Genomic DNA, 25,273 nt, shown 5'->3' on the forward strand with positions numbered 1-25,273 from the left:
AGGAAGTGAGTTGAGCAACATGATGATGATGATGAAGTTGAAAGGAGGAGATGAAGATCAATCACCTCCCAAATCACCATGGGTACCTCACCCCGTCACCGGTTATTATCGACCGGAAAATCAAGCAGACCAGATTGACGCCGTCGAGCTCCGGAGTATGCTTTTAAAGAGCAAGTTCAGAGGACACTAACATAGTATAGGATGTTTACTTTGTTTCTCTGTAATAGGATTAATAGTATTTCTTAGAGTGTGATTATATAAACTTTGTTATATATTTTTTCAGATTGATATGAAAAAATATATACTAATATTTATAATTTTAAAATATTTAACTCTTAAAACATTTAAAATATCCAGGACAAAGTGGTAGTGGACAAGATGAGAGGAGTAAGACTAAGATGGTTTTAGAGATGGCAATAGGGCGGGGTGTGGAGCAGATGATTGTTCTCCCGTTGGATTGATTTAAGAAAAAATTTGTTTGCAGGCTCTACAGGATAATACGCAAAACATGAACGATTTTATTGTTACAGAAAGAAACAAGGTAACAAACTCACTACACGTAGCTAAAATGGTGTAGATGATTCAAAAGTATCAATATTTACATGACACATTAATGCCTAAAGGAAATTACTAATACTCGAAACTTAAAAAGATGAAATTATATTTACGATATGATTATATCTCATAATTGAACTCAACCTGGATAACATAGCGCATCCTTATTTGTTCCACATTGTAAACTACGTACTCATTATGCAACAAATTACCCTGCAAAAACATTTAAGACAATGTTTAGTATATATGGAACTGGGCAGCAGAAATTGAAGTTCATTTTAACACAAAAAGTAGGATTTCTCACTCAGAATTTCACAATCAAGAACATCGTATGCATATAATGTTTCGAGACAAAGGAAAATAGTGAAGTAAAAACAATGTCATAAACAGGAGTAGCGTAAACCTCATGATTTGGTCTCTCCTTTGGATTTCCCAAAGGAACGATGACACCATCTTCAAGTATTTGAGCTTCTTTAAAATCTGGGGCCGTGGCACCGACTGCTTTTGTGCTGCAATATCAAGAAGACAAGATATTTCCATGAATCATTCTTTTCCAGATAAAAACAGGTTTTTCTATATCTAACATAGTAAGTATGAGAAGAATGAAACCTTAGCTTTCCCAAAGGCAACTTATCAGCATCGGAGTTGGCTGACAACAGCTCATTCATGTCGCCAAGAGCAACCTGTAAATGAAATAGAAATGTCGTTAAATTCTGGACTTCAGGGCTTCCCCTCCCTATTCAAAGCTTGAAAAAGAAAACATGTGAAATGGAAAACTAGATATAGAGAAATTGTGGCACACAAAAATGGACTTGTCTAAAGGAACGATATAAACATATAAGAGGGGAACAAAGTTTGGGCTGGATTGGAAGGCTAACGAACCTCGCACAACAAAAGCACACCATTCTTAGCAGCCGATGAAGCATAGCAATAAATTGCACTCTCAGAGAACATATCAGCAAAATAAACACCTTTCCCAAACATGTACCCTGTCGAAGGTGCTTCTGGAGGAGCAATTCGTAAACCTAGTGTATCACGTAGGAATCGATCATTAGGTAATTACAAGATGACTTAAAACATGCTTGAAGAAATTAAAACAAGAGAATAAGCAAACAACCCTGTGATAGAATGCCAGCCCAGTTTGTGAGCCGAGAACCATGCCATAGAAGCATTCTATTACTCATATCAGAGAACTGCATCCAGAGAGTCACATATTTTACATTAGTCTTGGGTAGTAGTAGTTGTAAGCTTAAAAAACAGAGAAAAAAATTGTTGTGATGAATCTTATGAGACTTTGCAGTTCACCTTCTGGAATCTTTCAGTTTCACCATTTCTTGATGCTCTAAATACTTGAACAATATCGACAGCATAACTCGAATGTGTTTTTGCATGGGTATTCTTCATGTAATTCTCAATCTGACCAAAAATAACATCCTCAGCGTTATAAACTCCAGAGATGAATAATAATTTAGAAGACATGACGTGCATAGACCAGATGAACAAATAGAGTTCACAATATTTATACTTGTCATGCTGATCAACCACTGAATTAAGAAATACTAAACTCAGAAGAGAAAAAAAACATGAAGTAATAGATCCCGCAAAAACTTTTTCATACCATGAGAAATTCCTGGGAACCAACTTCAACTGGAACAAGTTTGCAACCAAGTTGTTCATATTGATAATACAAGGGATCCTCCTACAATATGATGATGCCAATTTAGAGCCATATATTAAACATCAAGACAGTTATTGAGTGCGAAAGCAAATGAAATTGTGTTAAAAGCCAGATCTCTTGGAACATAGCTTCAACCAAAACAGAATGTTCTTTTCACACCAAAATTAAAGCAAATACTTTCAACAGAACTAGACAAAGCAGTACCTGTATATCTGTGTTATCCTCCAATAACTTAGTTGTGACTTCAATTTCAGCAAGAGCTTCGACCTTTTCGTTTCCAAGAGTTTAGCACAGCAAAAGGATCAGGTAGAAATAAGTAAAACAATTGACAAGCAGCACAAAAATAAACGTAAAAAAACATTGAACAAAAATTGCATTGTAAAGATTACTTTTTACTAACAACAGCTAATTAAACTTTCTAACATTTTCTTTGTTAGCAAATGCATATAGCAGGACAACTTAGAACCAACTCATTTGTGAGGGAACACCAACTATCAGTAAATAAGAAATTCATGCTTCTAGATGGAGATAAAACATCAAATGATCAGTCAGTCTAATTAACTGTCAAAAGCAATACAAAGCAGACACGTCTACCCTTTAGACTGAAATGCACATACATAGAGAATAATGCTCAGGAGGAAAGAGAAAATGAGAGAATTTAGAAAAGAGAAAAAATCAGTCACCATTTCAATTTTGCGTTTTAACTTCGGAGGGGTGTCGATGACAAATTCACCTGTCAGTAGGACAATGAGTATATTAGTGAGTTACACCAAAACTAACAGAACAACTACCATCTACATGAAGTAACTGAGGGGAAAAAAGGACACAAGGAGAAAAGAAAGACTGGAGGATCAAGCAAGCAGATGAAGCAGGACGAGGCAAAATGAGGCTTTGGTGAAGATGGAACTAAGATGACTTACACATCTTCTGGAATCCAAAATCATGAGGAATGACTGTATAGAATTGACTGCAACATAAAAATGATGAAATATCAGCAACCATATATTCATGATTACAAACAGCTGCTGAAGCTTCTAAAATTTCAGAAACAACATGGTTAGGGCTAAGTAGATGTGCATTGATCATTGACCATAATTGACAACTCACAGTAGTTTTGAAACAAACGTACCTGCTCAAATCTTCAAGCAGTGTCCTGTTGGACTGGCCTATAACATCAGCAATATTTTTCAAGACATCATAGCCCTAAACAGACACAAACTTTTAGTTAAATAGTCCAGAGTAATTCTCTTTATTTCTCTCATTTATTATTCCATTTACTGATTCATTTATGTCTTGGTGAGGGTAGTAAAGCATGATACCCTCATGACTGAGAATTTTCGGCACTCCAGGAGAGGACCAATCAACACCAAGCTTTGATGAGGAAATATTAGTGGGGGTAAAATTATATCTCAGAAAAGAAGACATTATTTCCTAGAATTAAGTTATATTACTTAGAATGTTTCAATTCTATATAGCAGAAATTCGGGGGAAATGGTAAAGGCAAATCAAGTAACTGGAACAAAGGGAATATCAATATTTGAAGATACTTCCCTCCGTTTCAATTGTTTGTCATGTTTTGACTTGACACGGAGTATATGAAAGTATTCTTTTGAATCTTGTAGGCTTAAATTAAAAATATGTCAAATGTATCAAAATGCCATTTAATCTTGTGGTTTTACACATGTCATGTGGAAAGTTGAAATTAAAGAGTAGCCAAAACAGGGAATAGGCATTCTTTTTTAAACGAACTAAAAAGAAAGTAGTACAAACAAATTGAAACGGAGGGAGTAATAAATTTAGGTTTAAGAGAATCTTTACACGATTTGGTCTATGCTTCATCAATTATTTTTCATTCAAGGCCACACAGATTTAAATAAAGGGAAAAGGGTCAAAAATATCCTTGAACTATTCAAAAAGGTTTAAATATACCCCTCATCCACTTTTTGGACTGAAAATACCCCTCACTCCACCTATTTGGTTCACTTTTACCCTTTAACACCTAACAGACTTTTCTTAAATTAATTTTATTATTATTATTATTACATGGCAAATTTTTACTTGTTGAAATTAAAACCCCACCCGCATGTATAGACTTCTAGATATTACGGATAATTTGGATAGAAATCTGGGTCATGTGACGGGTTAAATAAAGGGGTGAAGGTGGGTCATCGGGCAGCTTCAACTCTAATTTGATTGTTCATCCTCCCGATGAAATCATCAGCTCTCTTGTTCAATTCATTGAGCTCTGCTTCTACACCACCAAATTTGAACTCTTTAAATTTCTCTAATTATTCATCCTCTATAAATTTGTTGTTGCAGTAGTTTCCCCTAATTCCATCCGTCCATCACATTCTCAAGTATTACACTTCTCTTTTTCTCATCCTCATATTTATCATCACATCCACAAAATTTCTTTTTTTTTTTTTTACTCCAGCTCATATTTTACATTTACACAATAAAAAATAAAAATATTTTGATCTGAAAATCTTAAATTCTCCAACAAAGAAAAAAAAATCATCATTTTCTTGCTTTGATGCATAGTTCTGTTTCAATACAGTAGAGGATAAAGAAGAAGAAGAATAGGATCTTATTTGAAGATTTTGGGCCTTGGACTCTCCAACCAAAAATATGTTTATGAAGTTTTTAACTAAGAAAATGCACTTAGAACTGAAAAATAGAGCATCCAATTTGATTTAGGAAAAGAGTCGAACTGAGAGATTTCTAGAAAGCCGGAGAAAGGGATACCGATCGGGTTTGGGGTGGGATACCATGGGCAATTGGGTCATGTAGCGGGTTAAATGAAGAGGTAAAGATGGAGTTTTAATTTCAGCAAATAGAAATCTGCCATGTAATAATAATAATAAAAAAAATAATTTAAGAAAAGTCTGTTAGTGTTAAAGGGTAAAAGTGAACCAAATAGGTGGACTGAGGGGTATTTTCAGCCCAAAAGGTGGATGAGGGGTATATTTAAACCTTTTTGAATAGTTCAAGTGTATTTTTGGCCCTTTTCCGTTAAATAAATGGTGGTAAAACTAAGTAGTTCAGAAATGAGACACTTAAGCATAAATCACAGACCGGATACTTGCCTTTAAAATAGTTTTCTTGCTCAATTTGCCGAGTGGCAACTTGTTAGCATTGTACCCTGTTCAACAATAACAAGAATATATAGCAGTTACAATAGACGTGATGAATATCAAGATAAGAACCATTATGGTATAAGAAAAGTGCTAAACCTATTTCCACCATTTGCTGCCTCATCATATTGATGTCACAAATAAGAGACATGAACTTTGCAATCGGGACCTCCAGCCTAGTCTCACGAGGTCGACTTTTTGGTACTAGAATGGACTGTCCTTGGATCTGTTTAAGAGGTTCATAAAGCCCTCAGATTAGTAAACACCATTTTATATCTGTTGCAATGTCGACTTGATAAACAAGAATGGTACTTCAAAGCGAACTGCTTATTCATATGATAGAAAATTACAAGTTATTGCATGATTTTTTCACAACTCGACTCAGATGCAACAGCAGAAAGTAGAGCAAAAGATTCTAAGTTGATGGAAACAATAACGAGTTTAATGCATTTACACAATTGCGATACAGAGCAATATATTCCACATCAATGCAGAAATAATAAATTTACTACATGATTGTCCCAATAGAGAACAGCAACTTGAAACAACTTACTGATGAGCCTTCCCCATTTTCATCATAGTCCATTTCCAACCAAGCATATTGCTTTGGTTGACAAAAAAAATCTTTGCGGTTAGACCAACAGTTCTTGGTCTTCTCATAGAATTTACGCTCAAACTCAGATGTGGCATCTTTGGCAGACGTATAGGGACCACTGATCTTCGTTTCACCCTTTTCACCAACTCTACCCCATCTAGTGTAAACAAGGAAATTCCCACCACAATCATTCTCTACAACCAGATGAATCGAATCAGGCCAAACAAATATGGAGAAGGGTAATGACATGATGTAATATCAGCAAGTTTCAAATATGTAAGAATTCTGATTATCTCTAGAAGATGAAGAACCAAATACAACATTCATAGTTGTTCTCAAGGTTGGCGCACCATCAAAGTAGTCAGCTGTTTTAGCAACTAATAAATTGTTAATTTATTATGGTATAAATTGCTACCATAGCATAGAAAACCACTTTAAAGGTAAACAAGCCAACTAGGCAGTTTGCTTCCAACAAATTAAGATGCATATGAGGCAACAAATGGAGAATCACCTAGAACTTGAATGATATAAAATTTGTTATTGTTGTTCTCAACATTTGTTTGGTTCAATGTGGCATCATAAATATCATTTCCCTGCAGATCAACAAGAATCTATTGGAATCCAAATGAACTTTATTCGACAAGATATGAGGGTGAAAATAGAACAATACAAATACTTCTTTGCAGCCAGAAGGAAAAAAATTCTAAAAGACTTACTTGTTGCAGGACATGGTATAATGCCTTGATTTCATCTGACAGGTATTGATCCAAAACAGCTGCACCCTTCTTTGTTGCTGTGACCAATTTCTCTGTCTTGCCTTCATCTCCAACTGCCAAACATTTTAACGGTAAACAAGACACAATCATTTCTCATTAAAAATGGATGAAAAGCACAACCAAATAGATAGCGCAAATAGCCAAGTTAGTTTCAGGCTAGACTGTAGCACTAAGTAGAAACAAACAACTTTACTACATTTCTGTGTTAATCAGTATAATATAGTGCATTATTACCATTCTGTTGCATTCTGATAATAATGTACTGTTTAAAAGCTTCCTAAAGAGCTCAATACTTCAATTCTATTTAGACCATCTCCAACCCATCTCTATTTTACTCTCCATTCTCTATATTTGGAGAGTAAAATAGAGAATGGGTTCTCCAACCACTCTCTATTTCACTCTCTATTCTTCAATTATAGAGAGGTGAATAGTAGTTCTCCAAATTTGAAGATCTACTATTCACCTCTCTATTTTACTTTTTTATTATTATAATATTATTTCTANATTAATACACGAAATAATTGGACACAAGATGAAATTGTTAATTTAAACAATTTTTAGCTACACATAAAAAACAAGGACAAAAAATGCTTATTTTGAACTCTGTAATACATTAATAGAACAGTCATGAGTAGGGGTATGCAAAAACCGAACCAATCGATAAAAGTGTTATTGGTTTATTGTTATTGGGTTATTGGGTTAACGATTTTTTAATGGTTTTATAAAAAAAATTATTGGGTTATCGGTTCGGTATTGATTTTTAATATTGGGTTATTAGGTAAACCGATAACCCATTAAGACTAGTAATTTACAACTTTTACTTGTACATAAATATTATATATTAATCTTAATACCTTAGTAGTTACTATCTTTGTCCTTTAGCCTTCAATTCACACTTTACAATGGCTTTGAGTTCACAATTTCACATTATAAAAAACGTTAAAATATAAGGTAAGAACCATATTCCTCTTAATTTCTCTTTGTGTTACGCTTGTATAGTTCTTTTCATCTTTGTTATTATTGTTTCTATTTTATGAGTATTTGTAAAGTTACATTATTGTGTTTTCGCATCAAATTTATTAGAAAAGTCATATAATTTTTTTATAAATATTTTCTTATTGGTTAAACCGAAAACCGAACCGTTAAGGACCAAAATCGATAAAAAATATATTATGGTTTGGTTATTGGTTTAACATATTTAAAAACCAAAAATTGATAAACCGAACTGATAATACATAAAACTGAACCGAACCGAACCGACCGTTGCACACCCCTATTCATGAGAGTAACCTAATAGTCTTAAAAGTTGAGTATTTATGTAAAATTTAAAATAAATTTTACGATAAGACAATATTTATGATGCAATTATATTTCATCAATGAGTTCATTTTTATTTGAATTGTTCGTTAATATGTATTATATATAATATTTATTGCAATTTATGTCATTTAGAAATTTAGAATAAAATATAATTTTATATTAATGAAGAATTTGAAAAAAAATAAAATTTTGTATTACGTAAAGATTATAGAGTGATTATTTGCAAAAAGAAGAAATGATTTATATTATGAAATAAGAAAATAAGAATGAAAAATAAATAATAATATAATATTGAGGAGAGAAAAAAAAATTCCTTTTTAGAGAGTAAAATAGAGAATTGGGTTGGAGTTGATTGTCTGAAAAAATAAAGAATTTTATATTTGAAGAGTAAAATAGAGGATTGGGTTGGAGATGCCCTTGAAATAAAGCTACTCCTAAGTTTCAAAATTTTGTCATAAATGACAATCACAAAGCTATATGAAAATTGCAATAATCTGCAATTGTGTCATTTCAAATTAGGGCATATCGAAAACAGTCTCTCTATCTTTTGCAAGGTAGGAGTAAGATTTGTGTACTTGTTGGGATCGCACTGGTATGTTTTTGTTGTCGTCATCTCAAATTGACAAGTTATTAATAGACTTGAAAGTTATTGGTCAAAGCCAATTTCTTTTGGGTTTACATTGTATGAAGGGATATGCAGCGGTGGCGTTAGGCGGAGGAAGAAGAAGAGGTTGCCTGAGCAATGTAATGATGAAGAAGCTAAAGGAGGAGATGAAGAATCAGCTCCCTAATCAACATGGGTACCTGACCCGTCACCGGTAATTACCGACCGGAAAATCAAGCAAACCAGATTGACGCCGTCGAGCTCCGGCGAATGTTTTGAGAGCAAGTTCACACAACACCAGCAAATTTAATTTTTCGTCAATGATGTTACAAAATACACACAGATAGAATTATAAAACTTAATCAAATTTCTTATACAATTTTTAAATATTTAATATTGTGATTAATAGTAATTTTTAAATAATATATATTCTTTTATCAGTTTTAATATATGTTGCACCTATACATTTTTTAGAAATCAACCAAAATTTTATATTTTGTTAATTATTATAAATTTATAATATTTTTACGTGTTTTTTAAATTTTAAATTGTTATAATTTAATAATTTTCACGTAATTGCTTAATACAAAATGGATTAAAAAAAAGAAAGTAAAATAAATAAATAAAATGAAAAGGAAGAAATATATCTTTTCATCAATATGAAACAATTTATAATTTTTATATTAAATTAAATTTTGAACTTAAATAAATTAAAAAAAAAAAAAAAAACACTACCACAAGTATTTTGTAATGGAAAGATTATTACATTAGTACTTAAACTCTATTGACTTCCCATGTTTGAAGAGTTAATGGCCTGAATGATCACTCTCACCTTAAGAGATAGCAATAGGGCAGAGCAGGTGCGGGGCGAATTAAGCTTAATTTGTAAAAAATTTAACCCTTTTCACTTTATTTATATAATAAATTTTTTCATTTTCATCTCGCTTGCCTTGCATAAATTTTTAAATATTTCTATTTTTTAATTAAATTTGTTACTAAAAATAAACTTATTTTCTTATTAAATTATATTAATTTAATAGCTAATAATTTAAATTTTTATTTTTTTAAAGGTCAATTGAAAAACATGAAAAAAACCATATTAATTTTAATTAAATCATTTTTAGTTATAATTTTGAATATTTGAGTAAGTTAAAAGGGCACAAATCCGCAACCGACTATGCGGAGGCGGTTGAAGTGTGTCTTTTAAAAACTAAAATAATGACAGTTAAATAGGAGAAATTTGTCGACCCAGCAAAGCTATTAGAATACCTGGAAGATGATCGTTAATCTGTAAATCAGCAGCAGCACAGAGCCTCTGAACAAGTTTTTTCTTGGACCCAGTGTTTACTTGATCATTAACACTCATCTTCTTATACTCCTCCACAACATTCATTTTCTCTGAGTCAAATTCATCGACTTTAAACTTGGTAATGGTTGCCATTGTTGGAATGTTTTCAGTGGTGACAAGTTTCTCTACTACTTATATACTTTTCCCCAATATTTGTGCAGCGCGGACGGTTTATCGCGGGCTTCCTTTCAGCTACGGAAATTGAAATACTCTTTCCTCTTGGAGTGTATTTGGTACGGAGTTTCCAATTTTCTCACCGTTAAATGTATTGAAAAATGTTTTTCAAATTAACTCATTTTTCTTAAATTTAAAAAAAAATTAAGAAAAATATTTTCCAAAACACTCTTCCAAATTCAAGTTATAATTTTTTTTTGTTGAAAAATTAATTTATTTTGTCTATATCCTCAAACCAACCCCCCTCCTCAAAAAATAAATTAAAACTTGTTTTTAAAAAATATTTTTTATTTCAATTTTTTTATTTTTTTTAACCCCATTCCCTTCCAAAGAAAAAATTTAAGTTTGTTTTTAAAAAATATTTTCAACTTCAGATTTTTATTTTTTAACCCCTACCCTCAATCCCCCCCTCCCCCACACCCCAAAAAAAAATTAAGTTTGTTTTTAAANAGTTTGTTTTTAAAAAATATATTTCAAAAATTATTTTCTACTCTCTAGTAAAAATAAAAGATATTTTCTCATAAACATTTTTTATTCATAAATCAAACACTAAAAAATCTTTTTCGGAAAATATTTTCTACTCACCAACCAACATGAGAAAATAAGTCAAAAATCTACTTGTTTTCCAAAAAAACATTTTCCATGAAAAATATTTTCCTTCATACCAAACACACCCTTAATTTCTCTGTCTCAATTTATGTAGCACTTTTCATTTTTCGAGAATCAAACAATTTAAGTTTGATCGGAAATTTGCACATGAAATCTTCAAGTTTTTTTAAAATGAAATTTATATATTTGTAAACTACATAGAAAGTGCTAAGTCACAATAATTGATAATTCAAAATGTTTAAAAAATCTATGAAAAACTTACGGTCAAAAATAGGCTTGTCTGAATGTCAAAATTAAAAAAATGTCACATAAAATGAAACAAAGGAGAGAGTATATTTTATATATATACTTGTTATTTTTAATGTATTAAGAAAAGATAAATATTAATCTTTTTTATCTTCAATATTAATTATTTTTTAAAATATAAAATTATTCATCAATCAATATGAATATGATACTTTCTTAAAATGCGTGTATAGACAAATAAAAGTAAACAAGAGTCAACCGTTATTGCATTGAAGAAGAAATTGGCGTGGAGTCCTCTGAAGAAGGTCGTCAGAAGTAGCGATAGGAAGTTCTTGTACCTCTTCTTAATAATGTTATAAGAGAGCTCATAAAATTCCATGAATATGCTCTTGGTGTGTGTATATACTAGTAAAGAAAGCCCGGACGCTGTCCGGGCCCAACATTAATAAAGTTATATTGTTACTCTCTCCGTCCCATATTAGATGAGAATCTTACTAAAAATATTTTTTTCATATTATTTGAGCACTTATTAAATTAGGATAGAATTAATTAATTCTTTTCTATTTTACCCCTACAATTAATATGACCATTTCTATATTGTATGTGTATTTTTTGTAACTCATTTCAACGTGCATTGATATAAACAAAGGGCAAAATGGTGAAGTCTTCCAATGTATTAATGATTTCTTAATCACCGTGTAAAGTTGGAAGTATCCATCTAATATGGGACGGTGAGAGTATAGTTTATGTATTGTTATAAAATTAGTAAAGATTGTTATAATATATTTTGCTCATAAGTGAGCTAATATAAAAACTTATTTGTCATTTGTCTTTTTAATTTCAATTTCAAATAGCAAATAAATGTAGCGATAAGATTGAGGGTAGAAATGAAACATATCTTTCTAAATTTAAGTAAAAATAAACAGAGTAGAAGTAACATTAGGGTTATCGATAGGACGATTCATTCGGTTATTTTTAAAAAAATTATATCATTCAATTTTTCGGCTATTTTATAATGTATAACCAAAATTAAAATTTTAAAATCATCCCAATCCTAATTTATGTGACACAAGCAGTACAAAAATTAGTCTTTTTTTTGTTGTCTTGTAGATATTTTAAGTTATTATTTATTGTAAATTATAGTACTTTTTATTAAAGTTTTTAATAACATATGTTACTTTTTATGTTTGAGAGTTAAACCAACTTTTTTTTATATGTCTTTTAATTTTATATGTGTTTTGTCCTTTTCCATTTTCAAAAACTAATACTCTCTCCATTTCATTTTATATGTCATTTCTTTTTATAAATATATTGGTTATTCCCTCTTCTTATGTCATATATTATGAAATTTGAGAAGTTATTGAAATTTTTATATGATTCTAAAAATATTTTAAATTGTTAGCTATTGTGATTTGTAGTACCTTTTTTTTACAGAATTTTGAAAATAATATTTATTACTCTCTTTGTTCTAATTTATGTGGCACATGCAAAATTTCAAATATTAACCATTTTTTATATGTCTCTTTACTATATTAAGTTGTTAATTATTGTATTTTATAGTACATTTTGAACTTAATTTTTAAAGAATATATGTTATTTTCCATGTCCCAATTTATGTGGCATTAATTGATAGATTTGTTGGAGTCGAGAGAATTTTTTTGTTAATTATTGTAATTTATAGTTTCTTTTTCGTCAATTTGAAACAATATATGTTCTTAATTGATAGATTTTTTGGAGCCGACAATTTTTTTTGTTAATTATTGTAATTTATAGTTTCTTTTTCGTCAATTTCAAACAATATATGTTTATCATATAATCCATTTTATGTGGTAGCAATAGAATTTAGAGAGTCAATTAAATTTTTTATATAACTTTTAAATATTTAAGCTATTAATTATTGTAATGTATAGTATTACTTATATTATTTTTGAATATAAATGTTACCTTTTTTATCCTAATTTATATGGCATTGATAGAATTGAAAGTGTCAAATAATTGTTAATTATTGTAATATGATATGTAGTACTTTTTATGTAGTTTTTACTATTTTTAAGCATACTAAGTATAGTATTACTTATATTATTTTTAAATATATTTAAATCTCCTACTTATATATATATTTTTTTAGTAGATAAGTGTGAATGTGAGGGTATTTTTAAATACCCAAAATACCCTCACATTCACACTTATGTTCAACCCTCTCCTTTTTTTGGTGCCACGTGTCGAAAGAGGAGTGAATTTATTCACTCTTCTTATATAGTAATAAATATATATATATATAAAGAGATAATAGTTAATTCATAGTAATTTTCTTGTACTTTTTGAAAATTAAAATTTTAAAATATTGAGTTCGTCTAATCTAAATTAACTTCGAAGATTAGTCAATTTAATTTTTAAAAAACGATAAGTACCATCTATAAATTCAGATAGAAAAAGTGTGGATGAAACTAAATATGCTCTCGACATTATCAAAATGAGCTAAATTTTTCTCGTATTTTCAAATGATTAAAACTTAATATCTGGTTATATCACGTGTCTCATAATTAAGCCAAAATTATTTTATATAAAAAGATAAATTTGATCTTTTGAGAAAAATCTCGTTCCTCCTCTCTGCCGTTTGATGTTTTTTTGCTGCAATATTGATTTTGGACTGATTAATATGTACAAATTAATGCAATCCTTACAATAATTTCCTTCAATATAAAAAGAATACTATAGTTTCTGAAACTTTTACACGGTTGAATAAATAATATAGTGGCAAGTCACGTGTGAATACACGTATAATTAAATCTTGGAATAGGTAAATCAATATAAGAATAATATTGACAAGGTCGAAATATTTATAATTTATTTATTATGGTTGGTACATAATCATACATAATTACAAAGACTATCACTATTCACTACACGTACATTACATATTCACCACAAAAGTACTACTACTACTTATTTTATTTGAGGGTTTGACATTAATATCATATTGATAAATTTCGAGGAAGTTGACATATCTTTTCTTTGTTATTGATAATTACTATAGATTATACATTTCGAGGTAGTTGACATATCTTTTCTTGTTTTTTTTTTAATTCGAAAGTGGAACATTCAAATGCTACTCTCTTCGTTCCTATTTACAAATCATCTTTATTAAAAGTAGATGTTTTTTAATATTCTCACGTTTTCTATTTACATGTGGTTATTACTAAAAAAATATAGATATTCCCTTAATACTTGTCATTTTACAAAATCAATACATAAACGATACTATTCTTCTTATTTTACCGGTGATAGTTATTAACCTTGAAAGTATACATTTTGATTAATATAGAAAAACTAAGTAGTTAATTCATGTTCATTGGGCAGATTAATTAATCAAAATAAATTAATTCATGGTCATTACTCATTTATTGAAAACTTAGCTTCAAAAGAACACAAAATAAGGGTACAATGATAAACTTACCTAGTTTCTTAAGGGCATGAAATCTGAAATGGTGACATCTAAATAGAAACAGAGGAAATACTTGTCATTTCACAAAATCAATACATAAATAATATTATTTTTCCTAATTTACCCTTGAGAGCGATGAATATGGAGAAAATCATGTTGGGAGAGTGCCCCTCAAATAGGCCCTATATTGCGTGATCTACATATATTCAGAACTTGATGCTGACATCGATCACCGGATAAAAAAAAAATACAACTAATTGCTGCTTGCAGAAAATTAGTTTCGAAGTTTGTCAACATCTTTGTATACAAGTTTCTTTAAGTTTCCCAAGATTTGCAAAGCAATAGAGTATGAATATTCATATTAATATAATCAAAAATGAAATCAATATATTTATCAACCCTACAAACGAAAATATCTTAACATTTTTCCATGAATTTTTGACTTTCCAATCTTAGCAAGTGTTGAATAAATGATCAAGAGGATTTTTTTTTTTTTTTTGTGTGTGTGATAATAGATATGAAGTCGTAGCCAAGAAAAGCCGACAACTAATTAATCAATGGTGGTATTAATTATTTTCTTCAAAAAATAAAAGAAAACATTTCTGGAATTGTTTTTAAAGAAAAATTCAAATAAAAAGTTCAAAAATAATTGTTAGAGAAAAGAATTTTTGGCAATTATATGGATTCTTTAAAGGTGAGTGATCACTTTAATATAATTTAAATAATTTTAGTCTCCTAAATTATTTTTTAAAATTGAGTTAGAATCGAGCCCCTTTTTTTTTACTATTACATACTCTTATTTCATTTCAAGTTTGATATAGTAATAAGTACTTGTGAAATGAATTTTTTACAAGAATTATATTATATTTGCAAGTTGGGAGTTAATTTTCCCTCCATCTATTTTCACTTGTTAAATTAAAAAATTAATAGATAATTTATCATTTGTATTTATTTATACGATTTATTTTTCAATATACAAATTTATATTTTCTTTATTATATTTATATCTGATTTGGTATATTAAAAATAGCATGTATTGCATAAAAATATTTATTTATAAAGATACTCGTCACAGTTATGGTGGAAAAGAAGTAAAAAAAATTTTGAGGAGCAATAAGGTTTTTAAGCGTGTTAATGTATACGTTAAAATTTATTACATTACTAATACCTAAAAATTCATGATATTAATAATACATACTTTAGTACATAATAAAATATATAACTAATATTTGTATTAGTTAAATATAACATAAAAAAATATAACAAACATAATATATTAATACAATAAGTTAATATATATTATTTCTACTATTAATACACTCTATCAAACGATCCCTCAACCTTCTAAGAAAAGTAAAAAAAAATAAATGTCACATTAAACATGTCAGAAGCAAGAAGACAGTTTCCTCACATTTCAACACTAATTTCCTCTACTCATAACTATGTGGTTTCCAAGAAATCAACAAAGTCTCTATCTTCTAATCAAACAAAGTTAATGGCTCGCTTCTTGTTCAACGTTATCTCTTATCGTAATTTCAATTTAAAGAAAATTCATATTTTTTTATCGAAAAATTATAACATTTTATAGATACGTCAAATGATTTATGTATATATAATAGTCTACAATATATGTTAGATTTTAATTTAACAGTTTCTTTGCATACTTACTTTCTTATATTTTAATTTCTATCGGTAAAAAAAAATTTAACCACCTAAATATCCTTTCTTTATTTTTATTGATTCTCCATGATATACTTTATATTTTAGGAAAAAAAACTCATATGTTCAATTGAACTTCCGATGAAAATACTTGTTTATGTCATTAATAAATAGTTAGATTCAATTATGTCATTACAGAAGGACTTATTTGGAGCATTGTTTTTAAACGAACATGTTTGATGGTTTTGCGTAGCCTCTTATTAGAGGTCCCCATCACCAAAATTAAAAAAAGATAGTATACACGATTGTTCGTGATTTAAGAAAGAAGTTTTTGTGTAGGAGTGACTTTGTGAGATAATAGGCAAAACATGAATGATTTTATAGTTACAAAAGGCCACAAAGTAATAAACTCACTGCACCTAGCTAGAATCGTGTAGACGATTCAAAAGTATACATGACACATTAATGCCTATACGAAATTACTGATACTCGAAACTTAAAAAGATGAAATTATATTTACAATATGATTATACTCCATGATTGAACTCAACCTGGATAACATAGCGCATTCTTATTTGCTCCACGTTGTAAACTATGAATTCATTATACAACAAACTACCCTGCAAAAATATTTAAGACAATGTTTTTAGTATATATGGGGGACTAGGCAGGAGAAAAAGGAAGTTCATTTTAACACAAAAAGTAGAAATGTATCATTCATAATTTCACAATCACAAACTTAGTATGCATATAATTGTTTCAAGAAAAGGGAATCGTGAAGTAAAAATGATGTCATAAACAGGAGTAGAACGAACCTGCTTTCGTTGGTTCTTTGGATTTCCCAAAGGAACAATGACACCATCTTCAAGTATTTGAGATGCTTTAGGATCTGGGGCCGTGGCACCGACTCCTTTGGTGCTGCAATGTCAAGAATCATGATATTCCGATGAATCATTCATTTCCAGCTCAAAACAGGTTGCCCTATATCTAAAAACTGCAGTTCTCTTCTTTCTTTTGTTGTATTTTGAGTTGAATAATAACATAATAAGTATGAGAAGAATGAAACCTTAGCTTTCCCGAAGGCAACTTATCAGCATCGTAGTTTGCTGACAGCAGCTCATTCATTTCACCAAGAGCAACCTGTAAAGGAAGTAGAAATGTCGTTAATTTCTGGACTGCAGGGGCTTCCCCTCCTGTTCAAACCTTGAAACGGAAAACATGTGAAGTGGCAAACTAGATATAGAGAGATTGTGGCACACTAAAGGAACAACATAAAAAAAAACGAGAGGGGAACAAGACTTGGGCGGGATTGAAATGCTAACCAACCTCACACAACAGAAGCACACCATTCTTAGCAGCAGAGGAGGCATAGCAATAATTTGCACTTTTGGAGAACATATCAGCAAAATAAACACCTTTCCCAAACATGTACCCTGTTGAAGGTGCTTCTGGAGGAGCAATTCGTAAACCTAGTGTATCAAGCAGGAATCAATCATTAGGTAATTACAAGATGACGTAAAACATGCTTGAAGAAATTAGAACAAGAGAATAAGCAAACAACCCTGTGAAAGAATGCCAGCCCAGTTTGTGAGGCGAGAACCATGCCATAAAAGCATCCTATTACTCGTATCAGAGAACTGCTTCCAGAGAATTCACAGATTTTACATCAGTATTGGGTAGAAGTAGTTATGTTAATAAAATAGAAAAAACTGTTGTAAGGAATTTCATGAGACTTTGGAGCTCACCTTCTGGAATCTTTCAGTTTCACCATCTCTTGATGCCCTAAATACTTGAACAATATCGACAGCATAACCAGAATGTGTTTTTGCATGGGTATTCTTCATGTAACTCTCAATCTGAACAAAAATAACATCACTCAGCTTTATAAATTTCCAGAGATGAATAATGATCTGAGACAAAAATCAATTATACTAGAAGACATGACGTGCATGGACCAAATGAACAAATAAATTCACAATATTTTATTTTTTTTTGAGAATGGTAAAGCAAATAAATTCACAATATTCATACTTGTCATGCTGATCAATACTCTGAATAAGGAAATACAATACTCAGAAGATAAAGGCCATGACTAATAGATCCATCAAAATCTTTTTCATACCATGAGAAACTCTTGGGAACCGACTTCAACTGGAACAAGTTTGCAACGAAGTTGTTCATATTGATAATACAAGGGATCCTCCTACAAGAAGATGATGCCAATTCTGAGTCATATCTTAATCATCAAAACAGTTATTGTGTGCAAAAGCAAATTAAATTGTGTTAAATGCCAATCTCTTGGAACATAGCTTCAACCAAAACCATTTTTATTATTTCAAAGATAAATCAAAAAATAATTTCACTGATGCACCAAAATGGAGCCAAAAATTGTGGTTTTTATTTTTACTTTTGAGCTTCCAAAATATTTATCTATACTCTACAGAATGTTCTTTTCGCACCAAAACTAAAGCAAATACTTTCAACGAGACTTGGCAAAGCAGTACCTGTATATCTGTGTTATCCTCCAATAACTTAGTTGCGACTTCAATTTCAGCAAGAGCTTCGACCTTTTCGTTTCCAAGAGTTTACCACAGCAATGGGATCAGGTAGAAATAGACAAGCAGCATGAAAATAAATGTAAAAAAGCATTGAAATAAAATACTGACAACAGCTAATTCAACTTTCTAACATATGCTTTGTTAGCTCATGCATACAGCAGGACAACTTAGAACCAACTCATTTGTGAGGGAACACCAACAAACAGTAAATAAGAAATTCATGCTTCTAGATGGACATAACAGTTGATGATGAAACATCAAGTGATCAGTCCGTCCGATTTACTGTCAAAAGCACTACAAAGCAGACAAGTCCACCCCTTTGACTGAAATGCGCACACACAGAGAATAATGATCAGGAGGAAAGAGAAAAGGAGTAAATTTAGAGAAGAGAAAAAATCAGTCACCATTTCAATTTTGTGTTTTAACTTCTGAGGGGTGTCGATGACAAATTCACCTGACAGTAGAAAAATGAGTATATTAGTGAGTTACACAAAAACTAAAAGAACTACTACCATCAACCTAAAGTAACTGAGGGGAAAAAAATGACACATGGAAAAAGAAAGACTGGAGTATCAAGCGAGCAGATGAAGCAGGACAAGTCAAAATGAGACTTTGGGGGAAAAGGAACTAAGATGACTTACGCATCTTCTTGAATCCAAAATCATGAGGAATGACTGTATAGAATTGACTGCAACATGAAAATGATGAAAATATCAGCAACCATATATTCATGGCTACAAACAGCTCCTGAAGCTTCTAAAATTCCAGAAACAACATGGTAAGGGCTAAGCAAGTGTGCATTGATCATTGACCATAATCAAACAGCTCACAGTACGAATGAAACAAGCTTACCTGCTCAAATCTTCAAGCAGTCGTCTGTTGGACTGGCCAATTACATCAGCAATATTTTTCAAGACATCATAGCCCTAAACAGAAACAAACTTTTAGTTGAATAGTACAGAGTGATTCTCTTTTTTCTCTCATTTATTAATCTATCTACTGATTCGTTTATGTCTTGGCGAGGGTAGGCTGGACTACCAGAGTACAAAGAACATTATAATATATAAAGGTTCTGGCTTCTGACAACATGCATCCACTTCCTGCTAACTATCTTCTCCCAACACCCTTCAATACTTTTAATCCTCTGTGCATATTTTTCCCATTTCTTCAGCAAATACCTTGTGAAAGCACTCTGCATCAGATTCCAGTCAGGCAATCTAGTAACAAGACTGAAAATTTTCAGCACCCCAGGAGAGCACCAATCAAGACCTCAAGCTTTGATGAGGAAAACTAGTGGGGAGGGAGTAATAAATTTCAGTTTAAGGGAATCTTTACATGATTTGGTATATGCTTCATCGGTTATTTTTCACTCAGGACCACACAGATTTAAATAAATGGAGATAAAACTAAGTAATTCAGAAATGAGACACTAAAGCATAAATCACACATCAGATACTTGCCTTTAAAATAGTTGTCTTGCTCAATTTACCGAGTGGCAACTTGTTAGCATTGTATCCTGTTCAACAATAACAAGAATATTTAGCAGTTACAATAGAAGTGACAAATATCAAGATAAGGAACCTTATGGTGTAAATAAAGTGCTAAACCTATTTCCATCATTTGCTGCCTCATCATATTGATGTCGCAAATAAGAGATATGAACTTTGCAATCGGGGCCTCCAGCTTAGTCTCACGAGGTTGACTTTTATGTACTGGGTTGGACTGTCCTTGGACCTAATAAACAAGAATGATACTTCAAACCAAACTGCTTATTCATATGATAGAAAATTGCAAGTTATTGCTTTCACAACTGGACTCAGATGCAACAGCAGAAAGTAGAGCAAAAGAATCTAAGTTGATGGAAAACATAATGAGTTTAATACATCTACACAATTGCGATATAGAGGAATAGGATTGACATCAATGCAGAAAGCCAGAAATAATAAGCTTACTACATGATTGTCCCAATAGAGAACAAGCAACTTAACACAACTTACTGAGGAGTCTTTCCCATTTTCAGCATAGTCCATTTCCAACCAAGCATAATGCTTTGGTTGACAAAAAAAATCTTTGCGGTTAGACCAATCGTTCTTGGTCTTATCATAGAATTTACTCTCAAACTCAGATGTGGCATCATAGGCAGACGTGTAGGGACCACTAATCTTTGTTCCACCCTTTGCACCAACTCTACCCCATCTAGTATAAACAAGGAAATTACCACCACTATCATTCTCTGCAATCAAATGAATAGAATCAGGCCAAACAAATATGGAGAAGGGTAAGACATGATGTAAATATCAGCAAGTTTCAAATATGTAAGAATTCTCAGTTGTTTCTAGAACATGATGAACCAAATACAATATTCATAGTTGTTCTCAGGGTGGGCCCACCATCAGAATTAGTCAGATTTCTCAGATGATTTAGCGACCAATTAGCTGGAACAATTTATTATGGTATATATTGCTACCATAGCATAGAAAACCATTTTAAAAGGAAAGCAAGGCAACCAGGCAGTTTGCTTCCAACAAATTAAGATGTATATGAGGCAACAAATGGGAATCACCTAGAACTTGAATGATATAAAACTTGTTATTGTTGTTCCCAACATTTGTTTGGTTCAATGTAGCATCATAAATATCATTGCCCTGCAGATCAACAAGAATTCATTGAAATCTGAATGTACTTACAGACAGATAAGAGGGAAAAGGAGCAATCCAACACTTCTTTGCAGCCAGAAGCAAAAAGTTTCTAAAAGACTTACTTGTTGCAGGACATGGTACCGTTCTTTGATGTCATCTGACAGGTATTCATCCAAAACAGCTGCACCCTTCTTTGTTGCTGTGACCAATTTCTCTATCTCGCATTCACCTCCGACTGCCAAAATTTATTAACAGTAAGCAAGACACGATCATTTCTCACTAAAAAGGGATGAAAAACACAACCAAATAGATAGCGTAAATAGTCAAATTAGTTTCAGCCTAGACTGTAGCACTAAGTGAAAGCAAATCACTTTACTACATTTCTGTGTTAATCAGTATAATATAATGCATTATTACCGTTCTGTAGCATTAACTACTCTAGTATACACCCGTAATTACAATCTACTGTTAAAGCTTCCCAAAGAGTTCAATTCTACTTAGTATAAAGCTACTCCCTAAGTTTCACAATTAGTCACTTTTGATTTAACCGATACTTGAGTTGATCATAGATTAATCCACTTTGCAAATAGGAAGTTAGACCTTGTGGGATCACACTAGTATGTTGTTGTTGTCGTCATCATCTCAAATTGACAAGATATTCATATACATAAAAGTTATTGGTCAAAGCCACTTTCTTTTGCAACAAAATAGATAAAATTACAGGACGAAGTAGAAATTAAATGTGAAAGGTTAAATTAAATTATAATACAAGACTATTTTTAGTTTCGACTCCACAACGCACTCAAGCATCATCAATAGCGGTCAGAGAAAACATAATCCTGCAAACAAGTGCTAAATCAACATAAATTACTCCTCCCTTGGTCTGACTACTTGTTAAGAGTGATATTTCACTTAAGATCTCCAAATTTTAGATAGAATTCCTATCAAAGAAACTTAGATAGAATTCCTATCAAAGAAACTAAGTTTAGGTTCCCAAAAAAAGGAAGTTATACTAATGAATAAACTGATGGTTAAGGAAGATGCACATCAAGGTGGAAAATGGAGAGTGTTGTCTTTGTGACCCACATGAGTTTGAGTCAGCTGACCCTTTATTTGCTCGATGTGTATGGACGCAGAAAGTAAAGGAAGCAATCATGCAGTGGACTCACATACATATACAAGCAACTAGAATTGATCAGGTACTACTGGAAATTAACAGGAGGCATTGGAGTAGAGCACAGAAAGAAATAGTGGCTGCTCTATGGGGGGCAATGGTATATCACACTTGGAGAGCGAGGAACTAGAAAATATATAGAGGAGTAAATGTACAAAATGAGCAAGTTATAACACAGATCAAACAGGAATTCATAGACAGATAGGTAGATTTCAGGAATCAAAGAAATTGTATAAATGTAGGAATTTCATTCAAGCTTCAACTGGTAACTAGCTGTGAGGAGAAGTGGATAGACTAGGTGCTCTGTGTTGTTAGGTGATTAAAGTTGTTTGTTATCAATTGTAATGTTCACGGTTGTTACCAAAAAAAATGAGGGTAAAATTGGAGCAATTTGTCCACAGCAACAATACTACTACAGTGTACCTCCAAGATCATCTTTTGAGTCGTTTTTCTGTGAATCAGCACCATCACAAAGCCTCTCAACAAGTTCTTTCTTCAACCCAGTACTTGAAATCCCACGAGAAGTGGCTACCTCCCTTAACTCCTTAACACTCATTTTCTTATACTCCTCCACAGCATTCATTTTCCCTGACCCAATTGAGTCAGAATCAACCCTCGATCTTTTCTTATCACCATTCAACTTCTTGTTTTCCTCCTCCTCCTCCTCAATAGACTCCTCTAACCTCTTTACCTGCAAATTTCCCCAAAATGGGTACTCAATTAAAACACAAGAAAATAACAAGCAAGAGATGCAATTAGTGGCAAGTATAGGTGCTAACCAGTATGGGTTTTGTTCCTGTGGTGTCAAGACCGCGACTTATTAGACAGATAAGAGGGGGGGAAAGGAACAATGCAAATACTTCTTTGCAGCCAGAATTAAAAAGTTTCTAAATGACTTACTTGTTGCAGGACATGGTGCCGTTCTTTGATGTCATCTGACAGGTATTGATCCAAAACAGCTGCACCTTTCCTTGTTGCTGTGACCAATTTCTCTGTCTCGCCTTCATCTCCAACTGCCAAATATTTTAACAGCAAGCAAGACACAGTCATTTCTCACTAAAAAGGGATGAAAAGCACAACCAAATAGATAGCGTAAAGAGTCAATTAGCTTCAGCCTAGACTGTAGCACTAAGCAAACAACTTTACTACAATTCTGTGTTAATCAGTATAATATAGTGCATTATTACCATTCTGTAGCATTAACTNAACAGCTGCACCCTTCTTTGTTGCTGTGACCAATTTCTCTATCTCGCATTCACCTCCGACTGCCAAAATTTATTAACAGTAAGCAAGACACGATCATTTCTCACTAAAAAGGGATGAAAAACACAACCAAATAGATAGCATAAATAGTCAAGTTAGTTTCAGCCTAGACCGTAGCACTAAGTGAAAGCAAACCACTTTACTACATTTCTGTGTTAATCAGTATTATATAATGCATTATTACCGTTCTGTAGCATTAACTACTCTAGTATACACCCATAATTACAATCTACTGTTAAAAGCTTCCGAAAGAGTTCAATTCTACCTAGTATAAAGCTACTCCCTAAGTTTCAAAATTTAGTCACTATTGATTTAAAAGATACTAGAGTAGATCGTAGATTAATCCACTTTGCAAATAGAAAGTTAGACAATCACAAAGCTATATGAAAAGTGTAATAATTTGCAAACGTATCATCTCAAATTGGGGTCTATCGGAAGCAGACTCTCTACCTCTCACAAGGTAGGAATAAGGTCTCGTACATTCCACCCTCCCCAGACCCCACTTGTGGGATCACACTAGTCACTTGGTGTGTTGTTGTCGTCATCATCTCAAATTGACAAGTTATTAATATACTAAAAGTTATTGGTCAAAGCCACTTTCTTTTGCAACAAAACAGATAAAATTACAGGATGAAGTAGAAATTAAACGTGAAAGGTCAAATTAAATTATAAGACAAGACTATTTTTAGTTTCGACTTGACAATGCACTCAAGCACCATCAAAACCAGTCAGGGAAATCATAATCCTGCAAACAAGTGCTAAACCAACATAAATAACTCTTCCCTCGGTTTTACTAATTTTAATCAAAGAAACTAAGTTTACGCTCAAAAAAAAAAAGTTATGTTAATGAATAAACTGATGGTTAATTTTCATAAGCTTAACTTAATGACAGTACCTCCAAGATCATCTTTTGAGTCATTTTTCTGTGAATCAGCAGCAGCACAAAGCCTCTGAACAAGTTCTTTCTTCGACCCAGTACTTGAAATCCCACGAGAAGTAGCTACCTCCCTTAACTCCTTAACACTCATTTTCTTATACTCCTCCACATCATTCATTTTCACTGACACAATTGAGTCAGAATCAACCCTCGACCTTTTCTTATCACCATTCAATTTCTTCTTGTTTTCCTCCTCCTCCACCTCAATAGCCTCTTCCAACCTCTTTACCTGCAATTTCCCCAAAATGGGTACTCAATTAAAACCAATAAAATAACAAGCTATAGATGCAATTACTGCCAACTATAGGTACTAACCAGTATAGGTTTGGTTCCTGTGGTATCAAGACCGCGACTTGAAAGCTCCGTACGAAGCTCGTCTACTTTAAGCTTGGTAATGGTGGCCATTGTTTGAATGTTTTCAGTGCTGAGAAGTTGCAGACGATTGAAAACTAGTTATATACTTTTTAGTAGTGAAGGGGAAAAGCTTGTTAAAGAAGATTGTTGGAACAATTTGTGCAGCGCACGATTTAGCGCGGGCCTCCTTTCAGACTTTTGAAGT

The 25,273-nt window shown here is 31.9% G+C and overlaps 1 protein-coding gene across 9 annotated transcripts; it reads right to left on the reverse strand.

Annotated features, from left to right (window-relative positions):
* Window positions 1–504: 504 nt before the first annotated feature.
* LOC125843269 (poly [ADP-ribose] polymerase 2) lies at window positions 505–25,273 on the reverse strand. 9 transcript variants are annotated; one of them, XM_049522485.1, is made up of 21 exons: window positions 25,030–25,273; window positions 24,673–24,943; window positions 23,732–23,779; window positions 23,415–23,479; window positions 22,938–23,205; window positions 21,463–21,575; window positions 21,265–21,346; window positions 20,699–20,934; window positions 20,309–20,435; window positions 20,162–20,217; window positions 19,554–19,627; window positions 19,343–19,389; window positions 19,106–19,155; window positions 18,648–18,710; window positions 18,266–18,346; window positions 17,889–17,999; window positions 17,705–17,780; window positions 1,438–1,580; window positions 1,165–1,238; window positions 959–1,064; window positions 631–768 (listed from the first exon to the last, which is right to left on the reverse strand). In XM_049522485.1, exons 1-21 carry the CDS (start codon window positions 25,117–25,119, stop codon window positions 676–678), a joined length of 2,274 nt encoding a protein of 757 aa, XP_049378442.1. In that variant the 5' UTR covers window positions 25,120–25,273; the 3' UTR covers window positions 631–675. The 9 variants fall into 9 exon arrangements, with proteins under 9 accessions (XP_049378441.1, XP_049378442.1, XP_049378445.1 ...); XM_049522484.1 differs by lacking the exon at window positions 23,732–23,779 and having other exon boundaries at window positions 505–768; window positions 23,415–23,527; XM_049522488.1 differs by lacking the exons at window positions 17,705–17,780; window positions 17,889–17,999; window positions 18,266–18,346; ... (2 more) ...; window positions 19,343–19,389; window positions 23,732–23,779 and adding exons at window positions 1,673–1,748; window positions 1,861–1,971; window positions 2,174–2,254; ... (1 more) ...; window positions 2,917–2,966; window positions 3,154–3,200 and having other exon boundaries at window positions 23,415–23,527.

The sequence above is a fragment of the Solanum stenotomum genome, chromosome 10 (assembly GCF_019186545.1).
Source record: "Solanum stenotomum isolate F172 chromosome 10, ASM1918654v1, whole genome shotgun sequence".
NCBI classification, from domain to species: domain Eukaryota; kingdom Viridiplantae; phylum Streptophyta; class Magnoliopsida; order Solanales; family Solanaceae; genus Solanum; species Solanum stenotomum.